We start from the raw sequence: 19,759 nt of genomic DNA, 5'->3' as shown, positions 1-19,759 counted from the left end.
GGTTTTTGTACGTATTTTAATTAAAACGCAGAACACTAAGTTATTTGCCTGTTTTTGTCATTGCCATCCACATATGTCTCCACCATCTGTTCCTCACTCACTTCTTCTCTCCAGTGGTCGTACGGTTTCTACCTGATCCACCTGCAAGGGAAGCAGGGTTTCCAGTTCTTCTGTAAAACAGAGGAGACAAAGAGGAAGTGGATGGAGCAGTTTGAAATGGCCATGTGAGTACGATTACACCAAAGGGTTGGTAGCTTTTCCTTGAAATTCACTTGAGAAATTGTCTTTCAATAAGATAACCAGATGGAGAGTGTCTATTTTTTTTTACACTGTGTTGATTAAACAGTGGAGAAATCGCAAAGTTAAACAAATCTCAATCATTATGGTTTACTTCCAGGTCCAACATCAAGCCAGAGAGAGCCACAGCCAATCAGCACAACTTTCAGATGCACACATTTGATAAGAACACCAACTGTCGAGCCTGCAGGATGCTCCTGAGGTAACTCCCTGACAACTCCTGTGCTGATGTGCAGAACAGCACATTCATATTCTACAATAAATAATAAATGCATGTGCTTCTAGACTTTCCGATGACTATCATGTATCCAGATGTATTCAGCAGTAGCACAGATTTATTTCTCTCAGTTGTCTGTTCTCTCTGGGCCGACACTTATACACTCAGACATGTTATGCAACATGCATACTAAGATACTGTATAGCCGTGATTCATGCAGTGGTGCAGCCAGATCATTGTACCTGATAACAGCTCAGTCAAAATAAAACAAACATAATTTTGTAGGACAAGTAATAATCATGTATAAAAGTGAAAGTAGTGTTTCATTAAAAGAGTGAAGTGCTCAAGGGCTAAAAGAAGAGAACATTCTGCCACATTTACCGAGAAACAGACAAACACACTTAAGTCACAGAGGGAATATGTTTTTGGCTAGCTTAGCCTCTTATTATTGTAAAAGCAAACCTTGGAAAAAAATATCCTTGGTGTGTCTGAGTCTGATATTTTTAAACCTTCCCCCTTCCCAGCATCACCCGCTGTGTCCCTGAGCGCACCTCCTCCCCAGTGAGAGTGCTGCTCCACTGCAGCGGGGACAGCCCGAGTCACTGAATCACCACTTTCCCCTCTATTACAGTCAGCCGGCTAAACTCCACTCTGTGTATTGACCCACACATTTCCTGGCTGGGCTGACCTAAATTCACAGAGCCAGTGGAAGCAGGGGCCAGTGTTCCCGCTCCCTGCTAGATGCTAATTACTGCTGCAGCCCCAGCAGATCCCCATCCTGATTTATGGCACTTACTATTCAACATGGCAGTGTGCAACACATGCGGCGTTACAGTAACTGCAACCAATTTCAGCACTGCTCTTAAATGGAGCGAGTCGATTCTGTGATTTTAAAGGATCACTGAGTGGAAATGATGGAGCATGTGTAACCGCAATCACAGGCTTATAGTGCCAAGCGGCCGATCCCCTTGTGGGTTGTACGTACACGAAGTTAATTTGTGTCTGAGACACTTCCTGTTTGCATTACTGATGTGTGTGTGTGTGTGTGTGTGTGTGTGTGTGTGTGTGTGTGTGTGTGTGTGTGTGTGTGTGTGTGTGTGTGTGTGTGTGTGTGTGTGTGTGTGTGTGTGTGTGTGTGTGTGTGTGTGTGTGTGTGTGTGTGTGTGTGTGTGTGTGTGTCCTCTAGGGGCATCTTCTACCAGGGGTACTACTGCTCTCACTGTGGAACAGGAGCACACAAAGAGTGTCTGGAAATCATCTCCATCTGTAAAATAAGTAGGTGTTCATTTAATCTGCTAGCAGAAACCCCTTTTTTATGTTTCTATTTATATATATTTTTTGTATTTGCGGGGTTGATGTCAGGGCTACGGAGGCCCTGGGTGGCAAGTGCATAAAAACGATATATTCTGGTAATCAAATTATTAAATCTGATCTTTATGATTTTCTTTCTTGTGTGTATGACTTAAGTATGGGTGCAAGAGAATTGTTTGCTAGAATAGTATTTTCTAAATGAAATGATTAATAAAAAATGTTTAAAATTCCCAGGATATTTGTTCTTTCTATCTATCTGTCTGTCTGTCTGTCTGTCTGTCTGTCTGTCTGTCTGTCTGTCTGTCTGTCTGTCTGTCGTTTGTTGTTATAGTACTTATTTCAGCCACAAGAGGGTATAGTGCACCACACTCCACGTTCTGAATGGGCAGAAATTGCATTTATGAGTTTACATTTTCTGTGACGTTTTTTTTCACCTGGCAAAATTCAAATAAAATAAAAATGTTCTGAATTCATAAACAATTAGATCAGAGTTCCAATAACTATTGATTGTTCTCACTTGTCTCTCAGGGCTTCCGTACAAGGCTTGGCAATGTTTGGATTAAATCATAAATCAATCTTGTGTGACAGACTTCATTGGTGTGATTATGATATGATTATTTCAGAGATGTTTTTGTTAATCTCATTAAAAATTATTCGTGACATTTCACTGCGTTGACGAGCACAAACCTACTGTTCCTGAAAGGTGAACTGCTTGTAGGTCTCTGGGGGTTTGGATCAGTGTGGGACTAAAGCTGACTGATTATTTTCACCAGCTTTTGCCCACCTTTTTGGGGTATAACCCTTATATAAATGAAGCAAAGTCTACTTATGACATCATGAATGGTGTGTTCATTCACATTCCTCACTGTCACTGTTTTATGTCTCTTGTTTCAGATCCTCTTGACTTGGTGAGTGGACCCTTTACTTACTGCAGAAATATATCATTAACATGTTCTCTAATTGTCCCTTTTCTTCAACATTAAATCATACAAATATGACTTGAGTTTGAGATCATTTAACTGATCAAGTATGTGTTTCTCTTGTACAGGATCCTGGATTATCATCAGGTAAGATCCTGTCACTTGAACATGACACACAGCACCTCCCTAGGAAGCTGCATATTCGGTCAGCCGTCATGTCATGAGTTTTCAGCACAGCTCTCTCCTGCCATCTAGTGGATGTACCCAATACACATGAACAACAAAAATAAAACACATCAACCTGTGTACGGAGGGTGGCAGTGCATACCAAAATATAGATACTATGTGCTCATAAGATTACCTGCCATGCAAAAACCAGAACACATTTGAGATAGGAGGTTGTTAAAATAAATCAGAACATGGCGATCAGTCTCAAGAGGGCGAGACAGTTTAAAATGACAAAGTTTATCTTGATTTTCTTTGAAATATCTAGTATTTTTGCTGTATATGGTACTTGAAAGTAAACAGAGAAAGAGATGCTTAACCCGATTTGAACCCAGGGAGTTGTGGTTATGTTTTTTTGGACAATTACGTCACTTAAAGAGGCCCTATTGTCCTGTTTCGGGGTTTCCCTTTCCTGTTTGTCACAGCAGAGGCCCAGAATACAAATATAGACTGGAAAATTACCATGTCCTCTTTAATGGGTCAGGCTTGTCTTTATCAGCCTAAATCACAATTTGTTACTTCAGAGGTGCGGTTTAGAGTTCACAGCATAAGTTTAGATTAAAATGAGACTGTTACTCTAGCTACTTCCATCAATACTCACAGCAAACACTTGATTGTGTCTCCAGGCCCCAAGATGGTGGCAGTGAGGAACTACCACGGCACCCCAGCGCCCCCGGGGAAGACGCCGCTCTGTTTTCAAACTGGAGATTTTATCGAGCTACTGAAGGGAGATCCTGACACCCCGTGGTGGGAGGTACGGCTGTCAATTACTCTTATCTGATGTGTAGAGTGTGATTATTTATTATAAAGAGCATATCAGGCTGGCTCTGACCTCCAGCACATTGAGAACTTGTGATATTGAGCTTTAAATGAATCAATTAGTACTACTTTTGAGTGCTTACAAGTTGAGGTTGATCACATCCATACTGTTTGAGCAGAGGGGAAGTCATAGCCCTTTTGGATCTCTGGGATACATCCCTACACTTTAGCCTGGCTTCGTCCAAAGTTTAAAAAGTCCCGACTCCCACCCCCTGTTAATGTCTTGTTTGTAATCCATCCAAGATGTTTTTTACTTGGCCGGGTGCAGTGACTCCTCTTTTTATTACTGAGAGGTTGCTGGGCAGCTGGCACAGACTCCAGGAAGTCCATGGCAGGGTCAAGACATTTTCCAAAATACAGTTCAACACTTTGTGGAACCACAACAACTATTTATTTGACACCTTAGTGTTTAAACAGACAAAACATGATGTACTGTGTTAAACATTGAGCTTCTGGGTGCTGGTATTTTGTAACCTTTAGACTGCTAGACTGGCTATAGCCTTGTATGAGAGCGATATCAGTCTTCACATCTCAGAAATGTTAAACCTTTCGCTGAAACCAATGTAAGAGCAGAGTCTGGAATGTGGAAACACATTTCACACTGGCTGCCCTATAAATGAAGCGTCAGCACACGGGTATGTGATTTAACAGGTAATCCAATCTCGATTAGCTCAAGATAATTGCAAACCGTACAAATAAAAACACATTTGGTAAAGTTAAGGCACAAGTTAAAATAGCTACTCTTAGGGGTGATATTATACATGGTAAATCTATGAATATTTATGAGCGAAAAATGGAAGAAAACAAGATGTGAGTAAGTGAATGGCTGGGAGTTACAAAAGGGATATTATTGTAAGCTGTACCATACAAAAGCCTGCGTCTAAACCAGGAATGTGACTGACTTTGGTTGTCTCGATTGTGTTCAACATCCTGTTTTACATAAGCACCTTCATTCTGAATAACAACAATTTTCAGACTTTCTTTTTTGCCTTCTTTAAAGATGCAGCACACATCCTGATATTTTGCCTTAGGTCACAGTTCCAGACAGGCAATATGGTAAATTAAGAGCCAATTTGAATGAAGGATGATGAAGGTTATCGTCCTTTAGAGCAGGAATCTTGTTAATTATCAGCATATTTAGGCGATAAATTTTGATCCCGTCTTTAAATAATATTGAATCTACCCAAGGGAGTTTGTGTGATTCAAGTTATCCTGCCTCCTCTTGTAGGACCTTTAACACATCTTTGTGTGCAGAGAATTCTAATCTGATATTACCAGACATTACTGAGACAATCAATCTCCTGATTTATTCTACTGCCTTCTATGTATCTTCAACAACAGCATTGGCCCTCTCTTAGTTAAAAATCAATGGAGCTCTACCAGCAGACCTGCAGGGGCTTCTACAGTCAATCAGGCTGAGTGACAGCCGCTGTAACCCTGCTGTCACTCTGACTCCTGTACCCTCTCAGGCTGGCTGTCCTTATAGTGACTCTGGGCAACTTGCTGTGGCTATTCATTTAAAGGGGACTCTATTATGTTTTCCCCTTTCCTGTAGTGTGTGATAATCCCAAAGGTTGCCTCCCCCCAGCCTGAAACGCCTCGAATGGACTCCTGTATTTACTCCTTTAACATAGTCACATCAATATGTAACACTTGCGTTTCTATTGGCTAGCGCTCCAGCTCATTGTGCATGATATTCCAAGGGGCGGGACATTTCTGACAAAGCTCTAAGTGTTTGACTAATCACAAACAGACGGCCAGCTAAGCAATCAGAGCAGACTGGGCTCTGGTTTCAGACAGAGGGTGAAAAGAGGTGCAGTATGAGGAAAATAAAGAGCTTTTTGCACATTAAAGCCGGGAAACATGTCACAGTAGAGGCACAACATACAAATATGAACCTTTAAATTAGCATAATATGTCCTATTTCATCTCACCCCATGGTTATCCCTCTACTGAACAGTTTAATCCTGCCATGAGATATTTATGAGTGTGCTTTGCTTTACATCTAACGTTGGTTCATTCAGTTTATTCCAGCACTGTATGCGATTTTTCTTCTTAAATAATTGATTGCATTTCTTCATCTTATCTTAAACACTTTCCCTTAACAGAGTATTTTAAATATCCTACGATTAACTCGCCTTGCCTTTTTTTTCTTTCAGGGAAAACTGATACAAACAGTAAAGAGCGGCTTCTTCCCCAATTCTTGTGTAAAGCCATGTTTGGACCCAAAGGTAAGCCACCTATATACAGCATGTTTACGTTAAAATAGAATCATTGCAGTGTCTCGAGGGCCTTGTACACTTTAACTTCCTATGTGGGACATACATGAATATGCTTCTGCTCCATGTCATTGTTCTGTTTACAAGTGAGTGTATATTTATTCCAGCCTTTCCAGTCATTATCCACCCGGCAGTGCTCAAGGGAATCAGACTACTATGGATATCCTTGGTAAGACCCTTAACATCTCAAGAGTGTGGATGTATCTCGATGAACACTATGCTAATAGCCCGGGGTCACTATCTTTAATTACTCCAGATATCTTCACGCTAATGTTTTTTCGCACCTTTTCAATTCAAAGCGAAGTGACCCTAAACATGACCGCAATCAAAAGGCAAATTACTACACGGCTGTTTGATGTCAAGGATGTGTTAAGCCTTCAGCACGTGGTTGCATTGTAAATCACGTTGTGTTTGAAGGTGACATCATTCTGCTCCTCTGTAGGTTTGCGGGGAACATGGAGCGCCAGCAGGCCGATAACCTTTTGAAATCCCACATCAGCGGGACCTACCTTATCAGAGAGAGGACGGCGGAGGCAGAGAGGTTCGCCATCAGCATCAAGTGAGTGTTCAACATCGTACAACGGGAGAGGGAGAAACTCAGGGGAAGTGGTTTTATTCACTTCTCATGGGGAATACAAATTCTCACGGGATGCCCCAGTCAGCTTCTTTCCGAGCATCTTCCCGCTCCGGCTAATTACCGCTCGGTAATTGCTTTTTTTTTTAATCCTGTTTATTTGTGTGAATTTCCTCTGAGAAAATGCATCTGAAAGAGAAATACACCAGCTCTGACTGGAGCTGTCACACACTGTACTGTCACACACTGTGTACTGGGAGGAATGCTTCTGCACATTTGTCTCTAAGACTGGTGCAAACGGGCTGGGGGGACCAGCCTTTAGACACATAATGAAATCAGTTTGTGAAAATTACTTTAAAAAACTGTGAGTCCTTCAGGTATACAAAACTGAATTTCATGCTGACAGCAGCACCAAAGGTACATGAGAGAGGAAAACAATATCAAGAATCTGTATCACCTACAATGTTTTCAGATAGTGAAAACACTAAGAGCCAACACAAGTTTTTTAACGTGGCTTTTAATTTAATTGTGTTTATTATAAATGTATTTATTTTTTCATTGTTATTTATTCTTTACTTTATTCTTATTTCATTTTTTATTTAATTGTTCTATTTTATTCTTATTTCTTTTATTCTAATTTTATGTGTTTTTTCTTCTTACTTCATTTTGCATTTTATTATTTTTCAGTTTTTTTTATTTATTGTATTTTTTTTATTGTTATTTTTTTTTATCTAATTTTATTCTTTATGCGTGTTTTATTCAGTCCTGTGTGTGTTGATTACAGTTGGTTTTAAGTGTTACATAAACTGTGAACAAACTAAATAAAGTTTGATTTGAGTTTTAGGCTGAATCCATGTTTGATTCATTGATTCCTTCCTTTACAGATTCAATGATGAAGTGAAACACATCAAAGTCATTGAAAAGGACAGCTGGATTCACATCACTGAGGCCAAGAAATTTGAGAGTCTTTTGGTAAGTCACGTGTTTAACTACAAACACTAATACCTTCATGTCAGAGTGAGATAATTACAATCATCCTTCTATGCTTTCTGTTGTAACAGGAGCTGGTGGAGTACTATCAGGCACATTCACTGAAGGAGAGCTTTAAGTTGTTAGACACCACCCTGCGATACCCGTACAAGTCGAGAGAACGCTCGCTCACACGGGCCAGCACGCGCTCACCAGGTAAGCCCTCAGCACGTTTCTGTCCCCCGGCAGCCTCAGCCACTGTCAGGAAAGACTCTTTTGACTCTCCCAACTTGATTAGATCTGTCTGATTTCATTTGGAAAGTTTAGAAGAGCCTGGGTTGTGCTCATTCTGCAAGATTCAGGCACTGACTTGCCCAAAGCATTTCCGAGCTGGAAATTCTGCGTATTTTTGCAAATGTTTTTATATAAAATGACGTTTTTTATATCATTCAAATGTTGGTTTGTGATGAATAACATGTGTTTCTGTTGTGTTGCAACTTAAATGTGCTTTTTCTTTACTCAGCCTTATAAATAGCATTGTAAATCTAAAATGATTTACATCCCTGTATAGATGTAGCCATAAATAGCTGGATCCCTTATTGTTTACAATACTCTTATTTATGTATGTATTATTTTGTTACATTGCTTTATGAAGTTCAAAAAGCAATGTAACAAAATAATACATACATAAATAAGTAAGATGCAGTAGATGTGGTCATCATCCTTTCTGTCTTTGCGACACATTGCAGCAGATATATACGCGTGTTACCACCAGCTGTTTGGGATGGTGTGGCACATGTTCAGGAATGTGCATCATGTAAACCCTCCCCTGTGGTCATGATCTTTAATCTTTAGGCAAAGCTCAAACAAAGATCATATAGAGGTTGAGCTGTTCTCCAAAGTCAGACATCTGGTCTGGGCATCTTATGCAGATGACTCCTGAACACATCCCTCTGGCACTATGCAGAGCACATCAAACTAGGAGAAGACATTGTCCAATCTGACCTGGGTACACCCCAGCAACAGCTGAAGGGCATGGCTAGGGTCCAAATTGTACCAACTTCTTTGGATTGATGGACTGAATGATTGTTAAACCAGTGTCCATTTTACAGATGTATTCCCTTGCCATCTTTGCTGTGGATATAGCTAGCTAGGGAGGCTAGAATAAATTGGACACACTGGCCGGTTACTCACACCGAGAGGATTGGAGGAAGCCCCAAGGGGAACAGGGCAAAGAGAGAGACCAGCAGTGTGAAATAAATAAAGAGAGGGAGACAAAGGGGAAGAGTTTGTCAGCTGACTCAGTGGCCTGTGGCTGTGAGCTGGCAGCCATTAGGCCGCATCAATACTGGCTTCTGTCCTGAAGCCGTGTGATCCGCAGGAGGAACTGGCCTCCACGGACAGATTGTCTGCCTCTGGTTTTTGGCTGCATTTGGAAATGAGACAATTGAGTCTTCTCTGCTGCTAATGTGCTCTCAAGCGCACATTTTTGTTGTAATGTCACTGTGGAAGGTGTGCATGGCAACAGTGGGATTGGGATGCTTCTCTTATTACCTTTTAAAAGCTGTGCTCTCCACACTATTATGCACTGACAGTCTGGTAATGGAGTCCAGAGAAGTGTTGTGTAAAAGTGCAGCAGCAGAGATGTGCTACAAAGAGCAGATGGTGTCACATTTTAATTCCTGTTTCACTTTTAGAAGTCACACAATGAACAATAATGAGTAAAATAGAAAGGAAAATGTTTGTTTACCCGTTCACTCTGACAGTATGTCACGAACTGACATTGTTTTTTAATTGTTGTTTTCAGGGAAGCGACTAAAGCTTTCAAATCATGACACGATTAAAGAATGATTACCCTCTTTTCAGACAACTTCAATGTGCTCCTTTTTATTTTTGCTTCTCTGACTCCAGCTCTGCATTTCCATCTTTATTTCCTCCTCTCTGTCTCTTCTTCTTCTCCTAGCAGCCACCTGCGCCTCCTACAACTTCTCCTTCCTCAGTCCGCAGGGCCTCAACTTCTCCTCTCAGAGCTCAGCTCCCTTTTGGTCAGGTACTCTTCTTTCTCTTCTCGCTCCTCCCTGTTTTCCCACTGTTATTCCATATTAAGTGTCTGTGCTGTCGACCTCATTAATTGTTCTCCGTGGCTCTCTTTTCATTACCAAGAATCTTATTGTGATCACACCCGCTCATTAAATCACAAGAAGAAAAGCAATTTCCTCTCCCGTGATGAAACAACTTGTCCTTTCACATGGAGCTCATTTGTCACTGTGTGGCTGTGTTGTGTCACGCTGAACACCGAAATGACCATCATCCCTCACAACTAATTCTAACCACCATGTCTTGTTTCACCTCTCACACGTGTCAATTTTCTAACAACGTGAGAAGACTGAGCTCCCGTTGTTTCCCCTCGCAGTGTTCACTCCCCGGGTGGTCAGCACAGCAGTGGCAAGGTATAATTTCGCAGCAAGAGACATGAGAGAGCTTTCGCTGCGGGAGGGAGACATCGTCAAAATCTACAGCAAGATCGGAGGAGACCAGGGCTGGTGGAAAGGAGAGGCCAACGGACGAGTGAGTACATGAAACGTCTGTTCATTCAGGGATGGTTAAAGTCAACAGAACAAAAATGGTTCTGGTTTCTGTAGTCTTTAAAGTTCAGTCCAAGATCCATGTGGAGGGACTTAATTCAACCAATTATAAAACTTATATTAAAATAACTCCTAAAGCAGATGTGTGAAAATGAAAACCTTGCTTCCTGTGTCAGTTTAAAGGGGTAGCAGTCAAACTGGATGTAATGTCTACTTTTTATTCTAAAGACAGTAATAATTAAGCTTTACATTTGGATCTAGATTCAGTGCTAACTACTGCACGGTCTAATTTAGGTTTTATTATAGCGGGTCACCATCTTACATTACTACTCCAAGAGACCTCAACAGAAATAGGACATCAATCGTCAGATGAACCATGTTGGTGGCCACTTATGATAACAAATTATACTGAATGTGTATCAGTGGTTCTGTATTTGAGTTGAATCAAAGACCCTCCTTGTGATTCAGTTAGTTTGCACCTTTTTTTGTTAATACACCACTTAAAGCAGGACATTTTCATAGGTCAGAGCGACGTGTTAATTCACTCACATTTACCCCATTTTGGATTAAGACACAATCCCAATAGTGGCAGTATTAACATAATAAGAACGGCCCCATGGGTAGTTGTAATATGGCACCTTTTTTTCTACACTTTAGCATATAAGTATCTGATGACGCAGCATTGGTCAACCTTTATTTTGTAGGTTTGATTTGATGCCTTGCCAAGCGGTGTTCCAGACAACATGACTTCTCTGAAGAGTGTGTTACTTTTTGATAACCGCATGAATCAGATTGCAATACCCTCATTTGACTGCTTGCTAGTGATACAAATATAATTCCTATTTCTTTATCACAGTGTAACACAGTTTGATACTTACTAACAGTTGTAGAATGGCTGGAGTACAATTAGTAGAAGAGTTATTTTAAAAGGCTGTGACATCTAAGCTGTACAGTTATCTAAAAATATGCACATTGTCTGGCTAATTTCAGCGAATAGATCAGAGCGGTCAGATACATTCACTTAAGTGTTATACGTTTTGCATGTACCGCTAAGGCCCAGTGTCCACATAGTGTTTGTTTCTGGCAGAAAGTTGCTGAGCAGAGCCTCTTCCCAGCTTTTCATTAAAAAAGGTGCACTCTATTTCTATGACAAGGATATCTGGACAACGTATCACCACTTTTTATAAAACAGACTAGCCTCGCCCCCTGTTATCCATCTATTTGAGCTATTATATAGTTGTTGGAAATTGATTTTTCGCCGTGAGAACCAACCGGAAAATGACTTCTCTCAAACTAAGGTTGAATGAGTGTGTCACCGCTCAGTCAGACGGCTGTAGGGCGATCCGTGTGATGCGATAAAAGTAAAACTCTCACCGGCAGACACATCCACTGTCCACCGGCCCATCTGCTCAGACAAACGGGCTCAGGGTCTTTGTTATGATGGTGTCTGTCTGACAGGGGGAAAAAAAGCTTATACTCCAGCTTCTACAGGAACGTCACCAGCTCTTTTTTGAAAAATGTAGATAGTCAACTCGAAGCACTTTCCAACAAATGGTGTGTGTTCCTGTGCTTTTTACTGAGGCAACTGCATGAACCACACTTCCTCTACCATGTTAAAAAGGATGCTGGCCGCTCAGAAAAAGCCACATGCCCTAACGATGTATAAATGATTCTAAATGAACATTACTTTGTTTATATTTACACACTAATACTTACTGTTTTCTGCTTCAGATCGGATGGTTTCCCTCAACGTACGTGGACGAAGAAGGAGGGCAGTAATGCTGGGATGATTACCGGCGCTCTTAAATCAGGAACCATCATCGCTCTGCTGTTCTCAGAGAAATCACTCACTCTCTCCAGGAAATAACACAAGGGAAAAAAAAAACTTTTGCTGTTGTTTCTTTTGCTGGATACCCAATCCAAGTGTTTTTACCGCATTTCTCAATCTTCAATTATGCATCTGCTTTGCTTATGTTTGTACATTTGTCATTTCTTATTTTAGCAGGATGTTTAATCTCTGTACAGGAAAGAAGAAGCAGAAAGTGTCAGCCTGGATCTATGAGCTGAGGACACGGCAGGATAGCTTTACTTTGAAAAGGCTCCCCTTGGTTGCAGGTCTACGCCAGGTGAAATAATTGTACAGTATAGATAATTTATTGAATAGAGATTATTATCATTACTAATGATTATTGTGGGGGATTTTAGCTGAAGCAATGAAACTAAAATAAGGGGGGGAGAAAAAGACAGATGCTCTGTGTTCATGTGGAGAGATTTTTGCCTTAGTTGTCATGGTGATGCCTTGTGGGCTGACACCAGTGGAGGGAATTGTTGACTGGTTTTACTTCTCCATGTATGCATGAGCCCACACACACACTCAGACCAATGTACAGTACGGTGCCTTTGAAGAATGGTCCATGCTTACTGAACCACAAACAGACAGTTCATCCACAGCCAGAGGACTGCTGATCGGGGGTGGGGGGGGGGTGTTCTGCGGCACTTACTAGGGGATGGCAAGCCCTCGGAGCCCTGGAAAACGAGACGGTGAAACATTTACCTTATCCTAACCGTGACTGGATGGACTCAGAAAGGTTTTTATAGCCATCAACACACACACTGTTCAATGGGTGAAACCAACTGGATGCTAAAGGGAACCATCGAGACATCCCACTGGACAACCACTTCACACTGATTATTTTTTGTGTGTGTGCATAGATTATTTTTTAAGAACTTTCTTATTTGAAGCCAAATTCAGCCATGTTTTAATGTCTGCATGGAGTCTGTTTTGATTTTTGTACTTTGCCTTGTTTCTACAGATGTTCAGGTGTTTTTAATTTTTCTCGCCTCCCCCTTAATGTAAATCATTTTTCATGCGTGAAATATGGTGCTGTGCAGACTGGTAAAAATTAAAACTGTCAGAAGATTTTTAATCTGAAGGGAAATGTACGTGTTAATTAACCTGAATCCACAGAAGAAGACCTTTTGTGTTTTTCCCAAGGTGCCGTGCTCAGTGTTTCCATGTACTTCCATTAATTAAGGCATGCTATGAATGCAGGTTTTACAGTCATTCAGACGGCAGTCAACTTTAAACTTTCATCACTTTCCTGTTGACAGAAGACGAGTCTCTAATTCTATTTATGCTTATTCAGATGTTTATTGGCCCTGTTAGATTAGAATAGTTCAAATTTGTTTACATTTCATTTCAGATACAGAATATTGACTGTTTGCATCTGGCCTTAATATCCCCCACCTACACGTTTTCATATTGATGAATCCTCAGCAGCTTACACTGACATGTCTTTTCCTAAGTTTGAAAATGTCACAGAGTGCTAAAATAAAACCTCCTCTCGTTTTCTTGCTAAAAAACTGAAACAGAGGAAGCAGAGTGCAAACACTGAGCACGGCGGCTCTGGCTCACTAACAGAGCAGAAGGTGCTGGTATGTTTAGTTTCTAAACTTTTGACTGTCTATGATGTGTGACATTAGAAAGGTCGACCTCCCCCCCCCCAAAAAAAAATCACTAAGTCCTACCACTGTGTGAGGGGGGGGACACACACAGGAAGCCTCCATGTTGTCTAAGTAAAGGGGGGGGATCTAGTCGCTGTTTATATGGTGGACAAAATCCCATTGCATGTGGCTATTGATATTTCAACTCCTGTCCATACGTCCTGGAAAAAAATAAGTGCTTAATCGTGTACATTTTTTTGAATGGTTGAGTATTTCCAATGAGGTCTATCATGAAATAAATATTTCTCTTTGGTTTAAATTTGACACTATCATTTTTTTTTAAAGTTGTATTACAAAATGGTGAAAACAACAACATATTCAGATGTTTGCAACTTGGTATGTTGTACCTCTACTGTGACATGTCTCCATGCTTGAATGTTCAAAAAGCTCTTTATTTTCCTCATCCTGCCTGCGCGAAAGCAGCACCTCTTTTCACCCTCTGTCTGAAACCAGAGCCCAGTCTGCTCTGATTGGTTAGCTGGCCAGCTCTGTTGTGATTGCTTAACAGCTCAGATGTCCCGCCCCTTAGCCTATCTGTACAATGTCTTGGAGCTCTAGCCATTCGAGGCCCGGGTTTTACATATGTTACTATAATAAGGAAGTAAACAGATGAGTCCAATGGAGGCGTTTCAGGCAGGGGGGGATGTATAGGAGGGAACTTTTATTTAACCTTTGAAGACCATTCACATGGATAAAAACCTGTATAACACACAACAGGAAAGGGAAAACCCCTATAAGGACAATAGGCCCCTTTAACATGTTATTTTTAGTTGATTTACAAACAGTGATATTACCCTACATTTTGTAATAACTCTTCCTACTCGAGTACGATTATCCTAAAGTACTGACATGAACAATGTTACAAAAAGATCACACAAGTCGAATAATTTAATTAGGCTCTACGCAGAGTCCTGCTGCTCCAGGTTTCATTTTGAAGCGTCTAAACTGTCTTTACTTGCTGTTGAAACATTACAGTGAAGCTCTGTGGTTGACTGTCACACTGAGAATCCGTCACATTCTGCTCTGTGTTTGTCCGGTGTGTGTCCCCGGCTGTTGCTGGATGGAGAGTGTGTGTGTCCGTCGTCGGGAGAGCTCACCTCGGTCCCGCCCACCTGACGGTAAGCGGCCCCCGGCTGCTGGCTGGCGCTCCTGCTCGTACGCCGGCTGACCGGGCGGCTCTCAGGAGGCGGAGCATCCTCCCTGTGTGACATCAGAGTGGAACAGAGGGACGGTCAAAGGTCTTTAATAGAGAGGACATTAATTCAGTTCATTTGAATTCCACAGAATTATCGCTAGACTCATTTAATTGTATGGTTTTGCGTGAACTCAGAACAGCTTGTTTACGGAGCTGTGGGGTAGAGCTGCATCCCCCGATAGTACACAGGGTTTATATTCAAATTAGCTTATGTTAGCTACAAATGAATTGGGGAGAGAATACCATTTGTTTTCCTCATTACACAGCTTATTCTGTTTCATGTCCGGAAGAGTTAGATTTCCAAGGCGATTGCACAACTAACTTTCACTGCGGCTTTGCTCCTGATAGAAAAAATATACAGTAAACTGATTTTTTTCTCAGGGCTTGTACTTAATTGTAATTGTAATTGTAATAATAATACATGATATTTATATAGTGCTTTTCCTAGAGCTGAAAGACACTTTACAAGGTAATAAGGTAAAGAAGACCAGCAAAAAATGGGGGGTTAGAGGACTTAAGGGTTGACAGGAAGAGTGAAATGGTGAATTTTTAGTTGTTGTTTTTTTAAGACGTGGGAGTGTTGACAATATTTACCATGCAGCATGTTTGAGTATTTCGAGGCTCCTCTCACTGAAACTGTGCTTGTCCTCTACGGAAGAAGGGAAGGCACCCTAGTGCTTCAAGCAGAAAACTCTGGCAAGAAGCAAACAGTACAGTCTTCACTCTGAGACACGCTGCCAACAGTCGAGCTCAGGAGCTGCTTTGCATTAATGTGGCTGCAGGACGGATAGACCTTCTGCTGGTAAACAAGAGCTTTTTTTAATATAAATAATTACAGCTTCATAATATTCCCTCACAGTTTTTGTTTGTTTTAAATAAGGAGGATACAGTACGTGATTTGATACCATTCATAACTTATTTCTGAACTTTTCTTCCCCTGTCAACTCTATTTGAGAGGCGCGTTTGTTGTCTTGGCTCAAATCCTGACTGATCTGCCGTCCTCTCTTCTATGTTTATGAGAGGAGAACTGAACTCCTGTTAGTCGCAGATATGGAGAGGGGATGTTGCTTGAAGTGTCTCTCTGTCTCTTGTGCACAATAATGTCCTCCTACGCTCAGACTGTACCCATCCACTTTGAAAGCTCACGGACTGTCTCAACTTCAGATGAACCATATCTCCGAATATTTTGGTACACTGTTTTTTATGCAAATCCTGTCTGAGATGTTAGGATGGGAGTTCAGCTACTGATCATCGGCCCTGTAGCGGCTCTGAGGACCAAATGATTAACAGACCTTTTGTTTGAGAGGGTGCTGTTTTTTTTTTTTAAATAGTTACAGCTGAGAGAGGCTAGAGTTTCAGCCCAATAAATAACTGTCTACCATTTATGTAATTATTCCTTCAAATGCATTTCAGGTTAAAAACAAAAACTAGGGAACATGTAATTCCACATGTCCGGAAAGAATGAGGTGAGGCCGAATACTCAAGGCTCTGTTTTCACACTTACAGCAACTTCATGTAATCATAGTAAATGTCATTTAGAGGCGCCTTTCAAAGCACCCAAGGACAGCTTTCAATGCAGAAAGCATTCTTAAAAACGGTACAAAAGGAAACAGGGAACATGTAGCAGAGCGCACAAAGCAGGCCAATGACAACCGGCACCCGCTCCATGAGCACAACACAAACGCCTTAAATCCAGGAGCACTTTTCTGGACACCACCCCAACTGATACCAGGACTACTGAATGGCAGAACAGCCTTGGCTGCCAAACATCCCAAAAGCACGGCGAGAGGCATCAATCCAGACGAATCTGTAGCTACGACCAACCTTGGGTCTTCTGGAAAACAATACACCTCCTGCGAGTTGGGCGAAGGACTTTCATGACTAAAGGGAAAACAACAACTTCCGTTGCATGTGTGTGTGTGGCGAATCACAAACAATGGAGCACAACATGAGATGCAGCCAAAGCCCCACAATGCACCTGGACGAGCCAAATCCCGATGGAGAGACGGGATATAGGAGATGGCTGGATACGAGCTCATTTAATTTGGGTTTGCTGACATTATCGTACACAACACTAGTTTACTGTGCATCAGTGTTTTGTCTGGAAGTGATTTTGCTGGACCTTCAAACCATAAACACATCCAAGATTTCCAGAAGCAATGCATCAATGCACTTCATTTTGGCTAATATATCACATTTCAAGTCTTTACTTAAATTGAAGTATTGTTTTAAATGTTGTCCTGATGCACTTTTCCTTTTTATTTCACCTTAAAATGACCTTAACCAATCCAATCTGTCCAACAAATGGACAGCAAGCGTTCTGTAACCACATGTTACATCTGGCCCCGGGTGACATTGTTATTCATTTAGATGGATCCTTTTAATAAAAGCTTTTATATATTCACGGGGTAGAGGGCACGCTGTGCTGCCTGCTTCAAATGAAAAATAAATTGGAAAAAATAAAAGATGACACTACAGAAGGAGGAAACGGTTACAACGCATTTCTGTAACTGTACTAGAATTTAATCATACCATAGAAACGAACAGGGGCGAAAACTTTACACTTCAATTATTTCAAAGAGAGATGTAAAACAGAGGAGACAGGGCTTTTTGTTATCTCACACGGGTCATTATGAAGATCTACAACAGTGACATCATGTGCTACACTAACACTTATGATGTTTTCACAACAACATCATTATTTGAAGATTAAGGATAAAGCTGACCCTGTGATTGGTCAGATGGCCTCCTGTCCTAGGCTGTGCAAACATGATTTTATACACATACGTTTACAGACAAAGTCAGTGCTGGGGTTGTTGCTTGTTTTGCAATTAAACGACAATGTGCAAAACAGACACATTTATTAAATACTGTGCATTTATCACCTTTATGTGAAAGACATGACAGACAATGTCTCAACCCCTTACATTACATAGTTCTGAAGTTGCTGCTCATCATTTTAAGTCATACTTACTAACCTACGTATTTGTCTGTATTTGTATTCTAGTATGATGTGTGCTTTTCTTCAACATATTAATCTGTTAGCTTATTCTGTGTTATTACATGCCTTTTTTTTTTACCTGCTGTGCCACTCTTGCTGTAACAAATGTACATTTCCCCGCTTTGGGACTAATGAAGGATTCCTGAATGTGGTTCTGAACGGCGCGTTTCTGTAGTCAGATTACATTTATCTGTAACGCTTCGCTGTTAACAACAGTACAAGCACAGTTACTCAGCACAAAATTAGAACTATCTGCATAAAGGGAGGATGTTAGAAAAATAAAAGCGTCCCTTTCCGCTTGCACTTCACTCACAAGTTCATGGTTGATGAGACGGAGCAAAAATAGCAGAAACAGGCAGGAGTATTTCACATGTTTTGCTTTAGGTGGCAGCTCTTTTTGCTCATTATTTCAGCCATATCATTCAAACTGTATATTTCGTAGGTGTATTTACTGAGCTCTATGTATAAAAGCTAATTAAATAGACGTACAGTAGCCGACGAAGAGAAGTCTTTTTAAAGCCAAAAGGAGGATTTCTGAAATGTAGTTTACCAGTGTTGTTCCAGGATTTAATAAAGCGTACATCACTGCTGCTCGTCGAACACACAGGAGAGTTCTTTACACAGTGACAGGGTCTCATGTTTGAACTCTCAAGGAAGATGGAGAAGATCAAGGAAAGGTTGGTAACTTTTAATGACTTCTACTCCGGCTTTCAGGTAGAGCAAACAGCAGAACTGATGCTATTTTTAATGTCAGCCATTATTTCTGCATCAATTTACCTGAAGAAGAAAGCTGTCACATAAAACAAGGATTCCATCACATTGTGAGGCACATTGTGAGGCCTTCTGTGAGATCGAGACATTGGGAAATTAAATCCTAACTACCTAGGTTTGTGTTGTCTATCACCGTCTGTATTGACACTTTTCTTTTCTTTTTCCTGATTTCTATTTAACTCTGGAGCGTTGATTCTATTTCTATCCGAAAGCTTTTGAGTGTGTCGTCCCAAATCTCGTAAGCAACATTTTTAATTGCCTCTGTCTTTTTATGTTTGGTGGACTTTGTGTGTTTTCTTAACTGTGCCGTAAAGCAAAACCCATATTATGCTAAGTAATGCAAATGTGGAAGTCTGCGCACACGATGATGTGGAATCCATATGTCCATGCCCTCTAACAAATTGCCAAGCTGTTGAAACAACGCGACACTAACAGAGGCAGAAGTTTCCTTCTCATGGGACTTTTGGGTGATAAATGAATAGCAGAAACTTGCCAGACAGTTTGAATGTGTGTGGATTTGTTCCCTCCGAGCAGCAGCTCAGTTATGTGACTGTCAGGCAGCCAACACCTCTAACTGTGCCCTGCTGTCTCCGCAGAGCGGCACAGTACCTGATGTCGTTGGAGAATTCCTTCTCAGAGTCACGTCTGCCGCTCAGCTTCCAGTAGAGGAGCCCGATGAACACCACGAGCATGAAGATGAGGAGCAGAGAGCCAACGATGCTGCCGACTATCACCGCTGCTCGGTTTGGAGCTGTGAAGTCAGCGGGAATAACAAGGAATTAATCACAGAGAGAGAAGAATCCATTAGTGTGTTGTTTTAACTGTGTAGTGCAGTGGTTACTGACCTCTCAAAATAAATCATGTCTTCTCACAAATCCTAGATACAGATTGCATTGTCATGTTCCAATAAATATGTATTTGTTTTGTCAAAGTGTCCATGACAATAGGAAATTGGGAACTACACTTTTTCCCCTTCCTTGTCCAGAGTTAGATTAGTATTTAAGTCACCATGTTTATTGGATGTGAAGCTACAGCCTGCAGCTCGGTACCTTAGTTAGTTACTCTTAGTAAAAGACTGGAAAAAGTGAAAAC

At 41.0% G+C, this 19,759-nt stretch overlaps 2 protein-coding genes across 10 annotated transcripts in view; one reads left to right on the top strand and one right to left on the bottom strand.

Annotated features, from left to right (window-relative positions):
* The window catches only part of vav2 (vav 2 guanine nucleotide exchange factor), a 194,920-nt gene extending 180,961 nt beyond the window's left edge, over positions 1 to 13,959 (top strand). For 4 of the 6 annotated variants that reach the window (XM_063889294.1, XM_063889291.1, XM_063889293.1 and 1 more), the window contains 14 exons: positions 115 to 224; positions 398 to 499; positions 1,701 to 1,789; positions 2,720 to 2,733; positions 2,874 to 2,892; positions 3,597 to 3,724; positions 5,949 to 6,020; positions 6,176 to 6,237; positions 6,511 to 6,627; positions 7,527 to 7,614; positions 7,704 to 7,827; positions 9,575 to 9,661; positions 10,025 to 10,179; positions 11,928 to 13,959. In XM_063889294.1, the coding sequence (XP_063745364.1) occupies positions 115 to 224; positions 398 to 499; positions 1,701 to 1,789; positions 2,720 to 2,733; positions 2,874 to 2,892; positions 3,597 to 3,724; positions 5,949 to 6,020; positions 6,176 to 6,237; positions 6,511 to 6,627; positions 7,527 to 7,614; positions 7,704 to 7,827; positions 9,575 to 9,661; positions 10,025 to 10,179; positions 11,928 to 11,975 (1,215 nt within the window). In that variant the 3' untranslated portion in view covers positions 11,976 to 13,959. The remainder of the gene's footprint in view (positions 1 to 114; positions 225 to 397; positions 500 to 1,700; positions 1,790 to 2,719; positions 2,734 to 2,873; positions 2,893 to 3,596; positions 3,725 to 5,948; positions 6,021 to 6,175; positions 6,238 to 6,510; positions 6,628 to 7,526; positions 7,615 to 7,703; positions 7,828 to 9,574; positions 9,662 to 10,024; positions 10,180 to 11,927) is intronic. The other 2 variants (XM_063889296.1, XM_063889295.1) reach the window with 1 other exon arrangement.
* Positions 13,960 to 14,359: 400 nt separating this feature from the next.
* Positions 14,360 to 19,759, bottom strand: part of LOC134868284 (coxsackievirus and adenovirus receptor homolog) — a 114,160-nt gene continuing 108,760 nt past the window's right edge. For all 4 annotated transcript variants that reach the window (XM_063889304.1, XM_063889305.1, XM_063889307.1 and 1 more), the window contains 2 exons: positions 19,277 to 19,418; positions 14,360 to 14,900 (listed from right to left, as the gene is read on the bottom strand). In XM_063889304.1, coding sequence (XP_063745374.1) covers positions 14,696 to 14,900; positions 19,277 to 19,418 — 347 coding nt within the window. In that variant the 3' untranslated portion in view covers positions 14,360 to 14,695. The remainder of the gene's footprint in view (positions 14,901 to 19,276; positions 19,419 to 19,759) is intronic.

Source organism: Eleginops maclovinus, chromosome 8 (assembly GCF_036324505.1).
Source record: "Eleginops maclovinus isolate JMC-PN-2008 ecotype Puerto Natales chromosome 8, JC_Emac_rtc_rv5, whole genome shotgun sequence".
NCBI classification, from domain to species: Eukaryota; Metazoa; Chordata; class Actinopteri; order Perciformes; family Eleginopidae; genus Eleginops; species Eleginops maclovinus.
The sequence above is the reverse complement of the archived record's forward strand: the minus strand, read 5'-3'. Positions and strand labels throughout refer to the sequence as shown.